This window comes from Bactrocera tryoni, chromosome 1 (genome assembly GCF_016617805.1).
Source record: "Bactrocera tryoni isolate S06 chromosome 1, CSIRO_BtryS06_freeze2, whole genome shotgun sequence".
Classification (NCBI taxonomy): Eukaryota; Metazoa; Arthropoda; class Insecta; order Diptera; family Tephritidae; genus Bactrocera; species Bactrocera tryoni.
Genome location: NC_052499.1, coordinates 37,333,127 through 37,350,047, shown reverse-complemented (window position 1 = coordinate 37,350,047; position 16,921 = coordinate 37,333,127). Strand labels below are relative to the sequence as shown.

The window sequence follows — 16,921 nt, the reverse complement described above, 5'->3', positions numbered from 1 at the left end:
TTCTTCATGAACAGCTCTAAGAAAATTTAAAGATCATTATTATTTCACTTTAGTTATGTAAGAGTCACAACGACAACCTTCGTTTCTGCAAAGAAAACATAATTCCGATTTATCTCACTTTTCATTCGGGCCGGATTGGCATTACCACTGACTTTTCACTTTTTAATAACTTGTATGCAAATGACGGCGTGTGTGCATGTACATATGTATGTGCGCATGCGTGTGTAAATTTTTACATACGTTATCTAATTTGTTGTTGTTTTGTCAACAACTCGCGACATTTATAGGCAAATATTGACATTAGAAACGCTAAATGGCAAAGCGACTGCAATTATGCGAACTCTTCGTCAAAGCTGGAGCGTGAAAAGCTGCTGTATGAAGCTGCAAGTAAGCAAATAGATAAGTAGCTGCAATTATGTAAAGACACGAGTGGATGTTTATGCCACTATATTTGTAAATATGTATTAATTTCACAACTATGTGACTACCTCTGTGTGCGCAAATGTTTAATTGTAAAAATTTACCGATTCAAATGGCATGCAGGCACTTTCTTCTGATGACAAAGTTGCAGCCAAAACAACAACAACGCCAACAACAGCGACAACAAATGCAATGGCACTGTACGCGTCTAGTTATCGCTTACTTATGTCAACAATTTTATTGTTGGCAGTAAAAGTGCTCGCATGAAAGCAAACTAAATTAAGTAGCGAATAAAACCGACACGCAGCTACAATAGTTGACGACATTAGCGAATCGCAATCGTTAGAGACGCTGCCTCGCATCGAGGCAACGGCTATTCCAGGCGACCGGATAAGACCACATGAACTTGGCAGCAGCTGCCGCTGTTCGGTCGCTTCGCTGCCAATGCGGTAGTGCAAAAAATGAAGTGAAACTTTTTCTTTCTGTTGCCACACGCTCGCTTCAAACGCGTAAATTTTCTACTTTACTCTAATTTCATTGCCACACACACACGCCTCCAACCGATTATGTGTTTGCCTTAGCGGCTTGTTAGTGGGAATAATGCAGACAGTAAAAACTCTTTAAAATAGATTTTTTACACCTCCGGTTTAATTAATGGCTTTTCGAATAACAATAGTATACCCATATAATTTTGCAAATCGTTGAATAAAGAGTTAAATAAAACTTAGGCATTCCTCGAATTTTTACTCGAGAACTTACATAGTATACACATGCCAGGAATTGCATCAATATATGTATGTATATCGGTGGGACAAATAATGCAAAACCAATTTTGGCATAAATGTGAACAACTTTTGCCTCAAACGGTGAGGCCAGCCTTGAACCCTCAAAATAGGCACTTTATTCCGACAATAAGGCTTTAAAAAGTCTTTATATACATATACTACTGTGGTCAAAAAGTTAAGTGAAATTGTCACTTAAAGATCCCAGGCAGCAGGAAAGCCGGTTTTTCTAGGATGCTAAATTTATTATCTCCGACTTACACATGTTTTTGTAAACCACAAAAAGTGATTTTTTTCGATTCCTATAATGGTTGATTTTGTTGAGCTAAGAAATTGCTTTTGTTTGCGGAAATAGTATTATTGTACAAACAGGTTGGAAATGTGGCGGAGAGCCTTTGGTGTTCGAACTATGATGACAAACTGGTACAACGACTTCAAAGTGGGCGGAGAACGCGTAAAGCCTAAGCGCGCTCTGAACGATTATCAATCTCTACCGACGAAGGCCACATTCAATTTGTCAAAGACTTCGTGCTTCAAAATCATTGATTGACCATTATAGACATATCACTCAGGTTTTTGGATTATCATTTAGCCCAGTCCAAATCATTTTGAAAAATCTTTTGTGTCTCAAATCCACCAATTCTCGACTGACGCCAAAATCGCTGAAATGCACCATGTCGTAAGCAATTGGTTCTTCGCGACTTTTTTACCACTTGCGACTCATGTTGTTCCGCTACCGCCGTATTCGCCTGATTTGGCTTACTGCGCCTTCTTGTTATTCAACAAACTCAAGAGGTGATAAAAAACCGAAGGCCATGCCGGAAAAAGATCATTCTGAATGTTTCAAGAACTGCAAAAAGCTTTTATTTGGAAGCATAAGTAAAATTTTTATTAAGAAATTATCCTTACTTTTTGATCACAATAGTACAAACGAATGCAAAATGGCGGCTCCTAGGCCTACCTTTAGAATCTACTTTTTCAAAAAGGTCTCTACTGGCTGTAGAAGAAGTAATGAAAATTTTTTTTACTTCAATGACGAATACTAAAAGGATATGCTACCCATTTATAAGAAGGGGCCCTAGAAATGATTATTACAACACCATTAAATGACGTTTGCATACACTAGGGTACGCATTGTAGAGGTTTTCCTATATTTATCCAGATACATGGTGTACGTATATGCAAAGTTGGCAGCATCAGTGTAAACGATTGGTAATAGTAAACGCCATAAAATTTAAAATTTAGTTATTATCAATTACAGCAGTCATTATATTTGCTAAAATATGAGGTCGCACATGTTACGGCAGTTTCAAGTACACATGTACATAAGTACATACATTGGTACACGCGTCGTTAGAAAACACTGAGCATGCGCAGCTAACCTCTGACGGTGAACATTTTTTCACAGCTAACCCAAGTGGAGCTACAGCTTCGCCTGCTATAATATATCACTTTTAACTATTTATTCAACTTTGGCGGCTTCCTCTATTATATGCACCGAAAAGAAAATACGCACAAGCAACAATACAAAAATATAAAAAAACATGATCACCCGTGTACAACACTCTGGTCTCTTTAAATATTTTGTATGCTCTTAAAAAACGCTTAAACGATAAGCAAACGAGTTTCTAAATGAACTGGATGAAAGAGAACGCACACCATGATTACCATGTTCAGAGCGGCCGAGCACAAATATGGATGCCACTTTTTCACACTTGGCTCCATGCCCATGTATATTGGTCTATTAGAGTACTCTGTCAGTGAATTGCGATGGACAGACAGTACATCATTTAACAGGAATATTAGTTTATAATTTAATTTTACTATGAGCAAAAAATTGAAAGGGTTTGTTCGAAATTTAAAATTCCTAATTTATTCTTAATTCTATGTCGTCCCACTCCAAGTAGTCCCCAATTGGGGACAACACTTGCGCTTACCTTTTTTCAAATCTTTGAAACAGTTGTTAAAGTCAATTTCAATAGCGTAGCGATTCACTTTTAATGTTTTCAGTTGACTCAAAACGGTTTCCCTGGAGTGGTCGTTTGAGTTTGCTGAATAGCCAGAAATCACACGGTACTAAATCAGGCGAAAACTGTCAACATAACCTTGCTTTTGACTTGCTTCGACGTGTTTTATCGGCTTCGGCTCACCTTTGCCATAATATTTGGCTAACTGGTCGTCTGTTTCCAGGTCGTAAGCATAGATCCAAAACTCATCGCTAGTAATAATGTGTATCTTGACATACTAATAGTCGCAAAGCATTGCTTCACAGACGTTAACGCCACATTGTTTTTCGAAAAAAATTAGTAATCCTGCTTTCAATTTTTTTATGCCCAACTGATCTTTTAAAATGGGTTTCACTGATTCTTCCCGTATTCCAACGATTTGATCATCAGTTTATGTGGTTCGTCATCAACACGTTCTCGACCCTCTTTGAAAATTTTGTACTAATCGGAAATACTTGCCTTCCAACAAACTGTATGTTTCGGAACCAGAAATTTGATTCCGCACACAAAACTTAGTGGAACTTCTTCGTTGAATTATTTCACTCATCGTAAAAATCATCGTAGCATTTTATGTACTTCAGAATTAGGGAGTTTATATGGTTTGCTTTCATTTTCCGGATTAAGCTGAGCTGTTCTCCTCATACTTATGTCATGCGAGCCGGTGGGCATAAGTAACAACGATACATGCAGACAGCGTAGGGAAGTAGGCTTAAAAAAGACGCTATAACACCTGTTATACCTCTGTTCGGCCTTATCTAGAAATCGCCTCAGATATCTTGGAGTAGTTCAAGGAGCTAGATAAAATATACAAAATAGATATGAAATCTCTATTAACGTTGACATCCTGTACGACGAATACTTCAGTTCAAATTAAACTGAACCTCCATCTGGCATTACTAAGGACTATTAGGTCCATTTCAGAGAGCTGCAACGGGTATAATTAAATCAGAACAAATACTCTTGCCAAAAACACAATCAAATCAATTCAGTTCATCATAGACGACATCGTTGATCAATTCGAGTACCCCCCAGCGTCAACTGATTTGATGCAACATGAACAATCTGTTCTTGGGCAATCACGATCGAGTAAACGGTATGGCTGGCTTCGGTTCAAACCTTATCATGTCAGTTCATAGCGTTGCGACGATTGTTTGAATCGATGTGAAACTGCGTGTAAACTACGAGTAATCTACGAGTACAGTAAATTATCTGCTGGACTGATTTGAATCATGTGTGGCAAAAATGTAGTATAAGCTTTGAACATGTGCACATGTTACAAATTTTCTATGCTTGAAAAATGGAAATTCCATCGAGTACGTACATACAAATATACCTACAATTGTTCATAAAAAAATCATGTATAGTATAAGCTGATCGTTAGTGATTCAAAGTTGTTCTCAGTCGCTGATTTGAAGACAAACGGTTCGATTCGTGTGCATGAATCGAACTGACAGAATCAGAGAGGGTAACGGGTCAATATCCGATTATGAACAAAATTTTATTACTCGTTGCAGTTCTCTGGTCCATATATGGCATGACAGTCGACCAGTGCTTCTTGATTTATTCTGCCCCGAAATTATTCAAAATTGTGACATTTTTAATGATTTTATGTGTATTGTTCAATTGAATAATTCAGTACTTACTTTGCTTACAATGGTACAGGCATACAGCTTTTCAATTGAAGTTGCCTCCGTGACTTTCTTAGCAAGAGCACAAACCGACATAAGAGCAGTAAAGTCAGTGCACTTTGTCGACTCTGAGAGATGTGAAGCAAATGATTAAACCAGACTGAAGTTGACAATAATTGAAACAACTACATAAAATAAACTGAAAATGAGCTTATAACTGACACAAGAGAGAGCGCCAAAGATACTGGAAAAATACTAAAAGAGAAGGAGAGCAAATATGAGGTTTTTGATGGTGCAATGTCATTGCCAGTGTAAGCCAGGTTTAAAGAGTTGCTAAAGTTGAAACAACAATAACAACGACAGCAAATACCGGCAGTAAAAACGTACAACTCATTTTACTGTTACTGCAGAAGAGGCCACTTCAAATGCCGTACAACTGTTTGGTATTCTTAGCGCGATTTCTGCTTTGGCAGCGCAAACTTTGACGGCACATTATGCAGAGAAGTTGGCGGCGGTCTGACGGCGGTCGGAGGTAGCAATATTGGTCTACATATACTCGTACAATACGCATGTGTGATTCTGAATGTCGACTAGACGATGGTGTTAAAGTGCCACAACGCCGCTGATGAGCCGCAAAGTAAACGCTATTTTTCAATAAACCACTTTAGCAACAACAACAGCAACAAAAGCGAACACCGCAAAGCAAGTGGCTTTCTCAGCGCGATTACGTTTAACTCACTTCAATTGGACGCAATTCAATTTGAATTACAAGCAAATAGTAGTGAGTACAAAAAAGTGTGTGCGCGCGCATGTGTTTGTATGTCACACATGTACGTGTGTAAAACAACCGCTGACATGCCAGTGCGTGCGCGTGTGTGCGTTTGACTGCGTTTACTGTCACAGCGTCGGTTGTACGCCGGGAATAAAACTCGATCCACAAACGCCTCCTAGTCACAGTTTACCGGTTGCCGTCCGACTGATCGATTGATCGCAAACCCGAGAGAAATTAAATAACAACTCAAGTAACTGTATACAGTGAAGTAGCGGTGCATTACTAAGGATCAACAGCAGGAACGGTGTTGTGTTGTGTGCCTTTGCGTCGAATTCGAAACGAAAACGCAAAATTAGTGAAAATGTTCAAGTTTGTGTGTTTGTTCGCCCTGGTGGCCACCAGTGCCGCCTCCAGCGCCAATCAAGTCTCCGAGACAGACAGCCTCCTGACCAATGCTCTTAAAATGGTCAAGGAGTGCGGTGATCGTTCAATGGTTTTGTGCATGAAGGTAAGAGGAAAGCTTGCAGCCTAAGAAATGAGTGATGTTAAAAAGAGAATAACAGTGACAAAGTATGCACTTCTATACAACAAAAACTATCATAATTACATTTGCATATAAATGTGAGGAACTTATTAAGAATGTGTTGGTGTTAAAAAAATTTAAATTAAATCGGATCATCTTCCACTATCAATACCACCAAATGTGAAATAATATAATATATGGTATATAAATTGAGTGTTTTATTTTTAACAGTTAAATTAGTTAATTTTTGTTTCTCTCAAATATCTCTTTATTAGTTAGTTAAAAAACCATTTGGAACAAAAATTATTTTAAAATTATTACAGGTATTTGACACCAAATAAACTTCTTAAATAAAAGTGGTGTTTCTTTTAAGATCCCGAACTAAAGTTTTTGCAAACCCTCACAACCCCTGTAACTCTTTCCTAAACTCAACAATGGTTTTTGAACATTTGAAATTACTCGTCAACTGGCGTGTTCTCTTCATAAATTATATACTTAGCATACAGTTACGAGAAAACGTTTAAAAATTTATACGAACTGTTAAATTGTCCGTCCAAAGTTTTAGAAATTCCTTAAAGCATATTTATTTAAATTTTGTAACATAAAATATAGAAACCAAATTTCAAATGATCACTTTGGAAACCCACTAAATACTCTCACTTTGTCTCGTATGCAGGAACGCGCGTTACACTACTTCGACACGGAGAATGGAGACGTCAAATTGACTGAAGGAATTTCGTTGATAAAAACCGATGACATCCCAGTGGGGCGTTCTTTAAACGATGCTGCCTTGCCCGAGGAACCCGAAGCGCGTGAAAACGAGGTCGATGCTTTGCTAGTGGAGCGTGTGGCGCGATTCTTCGGCACACACACACTGCAATTCAAAGTGCCCAAAGACTCCATTCAGGATATGCAACGTGCACTCGAAGAATGTAAGTGTACACAGCAATTTGTAAACCGAAATATGTAAATTGATAAAATGCACTCAACCATAAAATGGCGTTTTGGGTTAGAGAACACGCAAAGTATGAAATCAAGCTCCTGCAATCGCCAAGCTGTTATCACTATGTGAAGCACATGGCGTGCGTTTCTCCGCACACGGATGCAATTTACATTGATGTGTTATGCATCGCATGGCCTAAGCTCGCAGCGACTGTGGAAAAATCATGTTTTCACTGCAAAACATCGCCAATATGTATGTAGAAGACTGTTGCTGCCAATATGTGCAGGTCAGTGTGGCATGGGTATGCGTTAGCGAATTTTGAGGTCGTCAAACTGGAGTCGCAAAACTAGCGGATTTGTTTTGGTCTTGAAAGTGCAACGGTGCATTGCTGCTTGAGGTTGTGAATCATGTTTGTACATCGATGCTTGTGAATTTAGCGCTGGAAGAATGCACATGGCTGTTCAATTCTTTAGAGAAAATATTAAATAAATAACATTGAAATTATTTCCAAGGTCAATACTCCATTTGATCTAATTGAGGTTTGAGACACACCAACGTAAAGTCTCATATTTTTAAGCTTCTGTCTGCGAATGAAGTTTTAATCGCTTCTCGTCAAATTTACAAGCTTTAATTTGCATTTAGATTGAAAACAAAATTTTAACAAAAAAGTTTGGCGTTGCTTATGTGGATTATGTGCATTAATCCACGTGTGCACACATATTTACAAACGTGAGTTGAACACGAATTACGTTACGCACGTAACCCGCCGCTTTTTAACTATCTTTCCCAATTTATGAGTTTAATTTTCATAAGAGGGGTAACAGAAGAAGTATAATGTAAAAAAGTTCTGACTACCCGTGGATGAGGAAATTAAGATAATATGTTAAATATTTCAATTTTTGATTTTTGATTTCTTTTCTGCAATTTTTTATTATTTAATTTATTTATTTTTTTCAAAGTTGCTCAAAAGTCTAAAGTTCTCGGAAAAGGTTGCATTATTCATTTAGGTTGTGGAACCATGTAGACTTTAAAATAAATCATCTGTGAAGCCACAGGTAATACAGGTATCCAGATGAACACATCCTCCGAAACTCCTCTAGCGAAAGAAAAAAAGTCAAATAATACTGAAGACAAATTTTTAAATTGTCTATAGAAGTCATACAATAGTCAAGTCAATAACCTGAGCCCGAATATTTTTTCGAAGAGCAACAATAGTAATCACAAAGTTACCACCTGCTATTGCCCGGGTAAAAAGGTATGTGGCAGTTTTCCAGTAGGCAATCTAATCCTTGCACTGTGCTTTACCTTCTTCTTCGTAAATGTAGCTTCATTTATACACACGATGCCGCAATAAAATTCTGGAATGCAAAGCTTTAGTAAAAAAAGTTATTTTCACTTTGGTGCAGAAGATCTTCGAATTATTAAAGGAAGCGCTTTTTATCTTGCATAAAGCATGAATTCAAGTTCTCGAATAAATTTTTAGTTTCTACCTTTCCTAAATCTTGCTTTCAAATTTAATTAATTTTTAGCTTCAAAACGATATTTCAAAATAATGAATGCCGTATATATAGTAAAACATGGCAAAATATCGGCGAAAATAATTTTTCCCAATAACTCATATTCCGAGAATTTGCAATGCTCACATGCCCCAGTAAGCCACCTTTTCCAAAACTGCTCAAACAGTTACAGATTATCACAAATTAAGGATGCTTAGTTGCTAAATGCAGGCTGCAGCCGTTCGATTGCCAGCCATTAATGAGCGCATGGCCCCATCCAAGCAGGCCGGTTCGTGTTGAAGCACTTTCTCGTGCTCGTATTAGCCCACAGGCAGACTCAATGTACTTATACATATGTACTTATGTATATATCCATTCTAGCTATTATGAGTCCGACGGCTTCGTTGCACCTGTTGTTGCAGCACATTGTTGTTTACCTACTTAAGCAATATTTATGTTTAGGCGCGCGTTAAAGTTGCAGTTACCTCGACATATTAGCGACTACAAAAACATGTGGAATGAATGAATGAATAAATGTATGTGAGCATAGAAAAGGTAAGGCGGGCGCAAATCCAGTGGAGAATAGTGCGAACGCACTGCGCATACAAACGAGTTAAAGTTACACGTGTTTGTGGGCGTGTGTGTGTGCGTGTGTGGGTTTGCGAAAAAGGAAAAGTAAAATATCTAGGCTACCAAACAACTGTAAATAGAGAAATTCAATGCTTGTGAAATGCGCTTGCTGACTGGACGAGGGGTTACGAGTTGTGCGTTAATTAACGAACAAGGAAAGTAACTGTTGTGCCGCACAGATGTCTAAACTGCATACAAAACAGCCTTGGAGAAATCATAAGTAGATACAAAACAAATACAAATGAACACCTCCATGAGGTTCAAGACACAGACAAGCAGCGACAATAAGGAATGCTTAGTGAAGTGTTTTGTTGTTAAAACAACAAAATAAAAACAAAATGAAATTAGAAGAAAGAACATCGATTCCACACTTCTATAGCAGGCAGTCAGATGTGCAGTTTAATTGAATTCGTTGTCGTCAATGACTCCAAGTGCTTCGAGCTTAAAGTAGGCTGCCACTGTTGCCAGTTTGCCGCCAATTATGTCGCACGCAGAAGTATGTAGTTTAGCCAACATTGAGAACTGGTCAGCCAATGCGAATTTTCTTCTTTGCAAAAACTGACACAGCTGCATGCGATATCTAGAGCTCCTTCGATTTCGACTAAACACTAGCGACTGATTATAATTATTTATTTATTTCATTTTTTACATATTATTATTATTATTATTATTTTATGATTCTGTAAAAAACAATAATGTTGCTTTCATTTCCGTCTTCTACATATGTATATACATGTTTGCCGTTCTAATGTCCTGTCTTGACTGCCCCCTGTGCCTTGAGCACTTTGAGTCTTTTTGAGAAATTTTCTCCCATGAATATACTCACTAATGCTGAAAGAGACGAGATTACTTTTAAGCTATATTTGATATATGTATATGTGTCTTATAATAATACTTTCGAATTCGAATAGTTTAACTTGGGTTAGGTTAGATGACTGATCCAGAAATCGGACTTTGTAAAGCCATGAAACTAGAACTCCTATGTTCAATGTTATAAGTCAAAAAAAGGTCAATACAAGGTTAACTTTACTGATAGCAAAGGGTTCACTAGATCGTTTACGATCGATCTTGGACTTGTTCCCATTATATTGATAGCGGGGCTAGTGTATCTTTCCTTGCGATTCTGTTGTGGCCCGGCACCCATACTACTCTTAACACAAAATGACTCAATGACATGGATAAGCATTAAGCATTTTTGAACTATAACCAACCAAAAAATGTATGGCCTACCAAAATTCTAAGAAATTTTTGAGTTATAAAGTTAGTAAAATTTTAATTATTACTTTCTATAACTTTCAAGTATTTAACAACAAATAACATTTTTAATTAGAAAATTATGTACGTTCATATATCCATTTTCAATAGCTTCCAATGGATAGGACTTACAGAAGTATTATGTCCGTTAAGTGATGACGTAGTAAGCTTTTTTCTAAGGATTTTCATTACCTTACTTCCTTCGGTTCCTAACCAACAACATCAGCACCAAATATTACCCGCTTTCTTACTTTTTTAAGGAATCTCCTTCGAACTTGATTTAATTTTTCCTCTATGACAGCTGAGTTGTGGAGCTGAATGGTGGGTATATCCACCATACTACTTGTACTTAGGTAAATTAGACGGACTAGATGAGTTACTTACTATCTTACAAAATACTAGTGCCTTCCAACAGTTAAAAATACTATTCTCTTTAATATAATATTAATAACAACTATCCACCTTGCAACAGCACTTTCAACAGTACTTGCAACTTTTTGCCATGCAACTCACACTTTCACACTTAGCGCTCATCTTCGTCCATGCATACATATGTATTTATACTTAAATATATATATTTAGGTATATAAGTATATATATATATAGGTATGAATGTGTAAATAAACATACATATGTATAGTATGTATGCATTTATATTTTCCTATTCATTGCCTTTGCTGTTGGTAAACTTTGGAAAGCTGTTTTCTCCTGCAGCTAAAGGCAGCACGTTGTCTGGTTATATTTATGGAAAATGTTGTTGTAACTGCTTCTGTGGCCATTTAACTGATTTCTTTTCATTCTCAGGAAAGTTGTGGCAGTATTTGTTTTTGTAATTGAGGTTTCTTTTAATTTCTTGTTTGTAATTTATTGCCAACAATTTGGAATGACTTTTCTAAACCACTTTATGGAAAGCTTGTTGATCCTGTCGTGGCTGCTGCACAGATGTGCACACATGTATATGCTTGTGTGTATGTTTATAACTGCACACTCGATTGCCTATTCACACCAGCGAGCTGTGCATACTACTACGACTAGAAGCAAAGTGCATCTGAACATTTGCAGATTAGTCTTACACATACACTTATAGCGTATTCGTATATGTGCATGCATACATACTACATGCATACACACATGAAGACAGCTCAAGTAAATGGTGTGCGGAATGTGCACCAAAGTTCTTAAGTTCGTCCATTGAATTATTGCCATCTTCCGACAAGTTAAAAACACCAACAACAACTAAGCAAGTTAGCAAGTGTTGTTGAGGAACATTTTAAATACTAAATTTATTAGCTACAGCAAAGAAGTTTGTCCTTGCCTCTTTGTTGTTGTTTGTTTCAGTGGAAATTTACTTTAAAACTTGCTTATAAAATTTGTTGGATTCCACTCAATATAAACTTTCTAGGAAGAAATAGAATTCTTAAGCAGCATTTGTTTCAAATAAATTCAGGCGAAACTCAACACAAAAGCTTAAATCCAGAAGTGCTGAAACTAGATACGGAAGAATAAATTTAGAAAATGAAGTTAAAGTGATATTAATTTAATACAACAAAAACAACACACTTACACTTTTAAAAACCTTTTACTGATAACACATTACTAACTCTCTATCTTCTGTCTTTAATTTAGCGCGTGGCAAGAAGAAGGAAAAGAAGAAGTACCTCCTGCCTCTGTTGATGCTCTTCAAATTGAAGATGGCCGCACTCCTTCCGCTCGCCATCGGTTTCCTAGCTCTGATCTCCTTCAAAGCGCTCGTCATTGGTAAGATCGCATTGCTGTTGAGCGGCATCATTGGCCTGAAGAAGCTGCTTGAATCGAAGAAAGAAAACTACGAAGTCGTGGCACACCCCCACTACTCGCACGAAGAACACGGCTACGCACGCTCAATGAACGAAGCGCAAAAGCTGGCCTACTCAGCGTATCAGCAATAGGAGGCGAAGGCGAACGTGGCTAAACGGGAGTGCAATATGTATATCCTGAAAAAAAAACTAACAAAAACAAACCTAATATAATTTTCTAATTTATTTATTTATTTAATTTATAACAATAATTGAGTTTAATCTAGAGCAATTTTTTGTTTTAAAAGAACCAATAATGAACGCCATGCTTTTTTGTACTTTAATCGGGGCAGAGCGGGGTATACAAATTTTGAAATGAAGAAATATGAAAAATTAGTGAAAATTGCAGTGCAAATACAAACTTTGGTTAGTGTGGAAAGCTAAGTAGAAAGTATCTAGTTGTGGAAAACGGAGAATTATTCTGAAATTAAGTCACGAAAGCAATGTTAAACTCCATCAGCAGCGTGGTGGGTGTCATTAAAGAGCTACTTTTTGCAATTAACTAATATTAAGTAACTCATAGTCAAATCAAATATTTTTTATATATTTGCACATTCACATATACATACATAAGGATTACGTTCCCAATGTTTCGCGTCGGTTTCATTTTATGCCAGCTCAGCTCCCCGCCTGCTCGCCTACTATGTAGTCCAAATATGAGCTCACTTAAGTGCTTAAACTAAAATTTATCTACACCCAACCAAGTAGTTTATATTTTATTATAACTGTATTAACTTTATTGTACTGGTTATGTACTTATATTCACCACTTATTGTGTTCTGTTAGACTAGTACTAACTGCATTAGCGTACTTTCGAGGTACTCAACTAAGTACTTTAACATTTGTATTAACAGTTTAACAAAGCTTCGCCTACTCTATTTTTTACTCAAATTAAAGACTGGTCCTACGGTTCCACACGCACGCTGACTTCATGTCTTAGCACATGCGGCAACTGAGGACACTTAAGCTATGACTAACGCACTTAACGCTTAATCTGATTACTTCACCAAAAAACAATTTACAAGCTGTAGCTGAAAGTTTTCAAAGTTCCAAAACCTACTCGTTTTTCATTACAACGCTTTTAGACACGCTCACATATTTTGTACACACACACATATACATACATATATGTATGTTCACAGTTCGCAAAAACTATCTGAACTTACTAAATCATGCTCTCTTCTCCATCCGCTATCGCTTAACATCTTTTATAATCTGCGCAAAGTACAAAACTAACAAAAACACTAATTTTATTACGCTCCATTGCAACGCATTTAACTCAATTCCTTCAATATTTACTCAATTCAATTATCCACAAAGAGAGAAATGCATTTGAAACTCATTGAAATTAAAAACAACACTAATTATTGTAATCACATAACGTTTTCACCTCCAGCATCTTAGTGTCTTGTATTGCCCTTTCGGCATTCAGCATTCGGTGCAGCCAAAAAACGAAATTTTGCATTTAAAATATTGAATATTTTATCAAATAAGGACGCTTAGAGAAGACGTGGCATAAATTTATTTTTCGTGTTTCAGTTTTTAAGATTATAAACAGAATGAAAATAAATGTTTGAAAAAACTATAAAGCTGGTTCAGAATGTTTGATTGTGGGTTTATTATATCACTCCTTTATAACGAATTTGTGTCTAAAGTATTGCAGAAAAATAATCTGTTCAAAAATAATGTGTCCTCTGCGTGGTGAATTCGCGTAAAATTGCGAGCACTGGTGCCTAAAATTCTATCAGTTTTCTTCTTCTTAATGTGTCATGTCGCAGCCTTTCTAAAGAAGCATCCTCAAGGCCCCAACTCGACTGCACTGTATTTAAATACGGGTTGTACATTTGTAAAGAAGTGATCTGACCATTGAGGAGTAACTGGAAGAAACCACTGCTAAAAGAAAAACTAAAAAGAATTTGTTTAAAAAGGGATAAGATATACATATCTCTAAATATACATCGATGTAGACTTCAGAAATCTATAATCAAACCCAGCATACTGTGCACTCAATGGAAAGAAGAAAACTAGTCTTAAGAAACAAGATTGACCATCACAGTCACTAGACACCAATTTAATAAAGAGTGTTTGGGCTTTAATGAAAGCGAAAATATCAAGAAAACATTTAACGTCAACAAAATGTTTCATTCGGATACTCCAACATACCCGGAGGTCCTGGTCCTGCAGAATATGCGGAAAATTTAGTGCAGGTTGTCATCAGAGATGTCAGGTTACAACATAATAGACCACGTGCGCGGTTGGGGCAAGTACTGAATAAACGCCAGCCATATCAAAGCAGTTCATTTTCAATAAGTAGAACATTTTTCCCCAATAAACACTGACTACACTTTGGAAATCGGAAAAGTTAATTTTTGAACGCACTGTAAGCCTGAGAAGGGTATATTAATTCTACCACGAAGTTTGTAACGTCCCGAAGGAAAGAAGAAGTAAGGACGTGAGAGACCCTATAAAGTATACACACAAATGATCAGAGTGTCCAGCTGACTCGGTTTGTCTGTCTGTTTGAATATTCGTGAAATCTTGCACACGTCCTTTTATCCCCAAAAAGCTGCTACTTTGACGAAACTGGTTATAGTTTCTACACAAACTGAGTGTTTAAAATCGGGCCCTTTTATAGAAACCTCTTTTATTTGACGATATTGGGCGTGGATTATTATCCAAGGCAACAACACCAGTGTTCTCAAAAACATTCTCTGAAGGTTGTCACCAACTTTTACACGTTTAGGAAAAATATATACTATACTCGCCTACAAGTAAATACTTTTTTTCCGAAAGCAGTTGAAATGAATACAGGTATTTGGCCTTTCTTTTAAAAGTTTCTTTCAGTTACTCTTTTTAATGCGCACCTGCTGGTTACAATAAATCACAGCAAACGTGATTGGAATTGAATTGTATTAATAAGGGGTACCCCGGTATATTTCGCTCTGCAGAGCAATTATTTACATAACTCAACAAAGGTTTGCCATTTGAAGTAAGTGTTAATAGAAGCCTTCTTTTTGCATATATCATACAGTAAAAATGTATGTTACGGAAGACAGATACTAGTTCACAACCAGAAATTACTGACAAAAAATAAACTAGTCAGAAAATGTCGAACTGCAACGAGGATTCGCCAACTGGGAAAACCTGCAATTTGTCATTTAGAAAACTATTAATTTGTGGGTTCTTTTATTTGACTTCTCAGTCAATTATATTATTATTCACATTAAAATTAAGAAACTTTGGTTTTATTTTCTTTTCAAGGGAAGTAAGAAAAATAAAGGCTTTTAACTTAGTCCATAATCGGTTTTATATCGGTCTTGAATTAGTATAGGACTAGTACAATGTATTTTTGAAAACTGCCTATATAGTTGCGCTCCAGGTTCATATTTGACGCACAGTAGTCCATAACTATTTTTATACCCTGAACAGGGTATATTAAATTTGTCACGAAGTTTGTAACACACAGAAGGAAGCGTCGGAGACCCTATAAAGTATATATATAAATGATCAGTATGTTGAGCTGAGTCGATTTAGCCATGTACGTCTGTCTGTCTGTACGTCCGTCCGTCTGTATATGTATGAACTAGTACCTCAGTTTCTAAGATATCGTTTTGAAATTTTGCAAACGACATTTTCTCTTCAAGAAGCTGCTCATTTGTCGGGACTGCCGATATCGGACCACTATCACATACAGCTGCCATACAAACTGAATGATCGGAATCAAGTTCTTGTATGGAAAGCATTCACATTTGACAATGTATCTTCACAAAAGTTGGCACAGGTACAACAATGTAATCTCCGAAGAAATTGTTCAGATCGGCTTACAATTATATAGCTGCCATACAAAGTGAACGATCGGAATCCAGGGCTTGTATGGAAAACTTTTGCATTTGACAAGATATATTAACGAAATTTGGTATTAATTATTCTATAAGGTAACAATGTAATCTCCGAAGAAATTGTTAGATCGGCTCACTATAGCATATAGCTGCCATACAAGCTGAACGATCGGAATCAAGGGCTTGGATGGAAAACTTTCGCATTTGACGTGGTATCTTCACGGAATTAGACATGGATTACTGCTTAAGGTAATTATATAATCTCCGAAAAAATTGTTCAGATCGGACCACTATAGCATTTAGCTTCCATTTAAACTGAACACATATGTAGTTACTAAAAGAAATGCACCTGTGTAGGGTATTTCCGTGCTGCCGAAGTTAAAGTTTTTTCTTGTTTTACTACAGGGTACATACAAACTGTACCGCTACAAATATGTATGTATATATAGTACATTAGATATTAACATTTCTTTTTGTATTTATTTAGATATTTTTCTTTCTCGCTCTTCATTTTTGTAATCAAGTCATGCAACGCTTGGTGCACTGAGCACTATGGCAGTAACAGATGCAATCGAGAATTGTTTAGATTTGCCTGCAACAAAGTGGAGTATGAGCACTCACCTGTGGCGGCGGCACGCAAGAGCATACATAGCCATTCACATGTATGTATATCTAACCACATAGTCCGTAGTACTCCAAAGCAAGCAAATACAAAGCATGTCTATATTTGCTACACGATCTGCAAATAATTAAAATGAAATGTATCAAATTCTAATGTAAATGCAACAAAATC

At 36.7% G+C, this 16,921-nt stretch overlaps 1 protein-coding gene across 1 annotated transcript; it reads left to right on the top strand.

Moving 5' to 3' along the window:
• Positions 1-5,818: 5,818 nt before the first annotated feature.
• Positions 5,819-13,791, top strand: LOC120779907. The gene is made up of 3 exons (XM_040112255.1): positions 5,819-6,116; positions 6,808-7,063; positions 12,081-13,791. The coding sequence occupies exons 1-3, from the start codon at positions 5,970-5,972 to the stop codon at positions 12,380-12,382; spliced, it is 705 nt and encodes a 234-aa protein (XP_039968189.1). The 5' UTR covers positions 5,819-5,969; the 3' UTR covers positions 12,383-13,791.
• Positions 13,792-16,921: the final 3,130 nt, after the last annotated feature.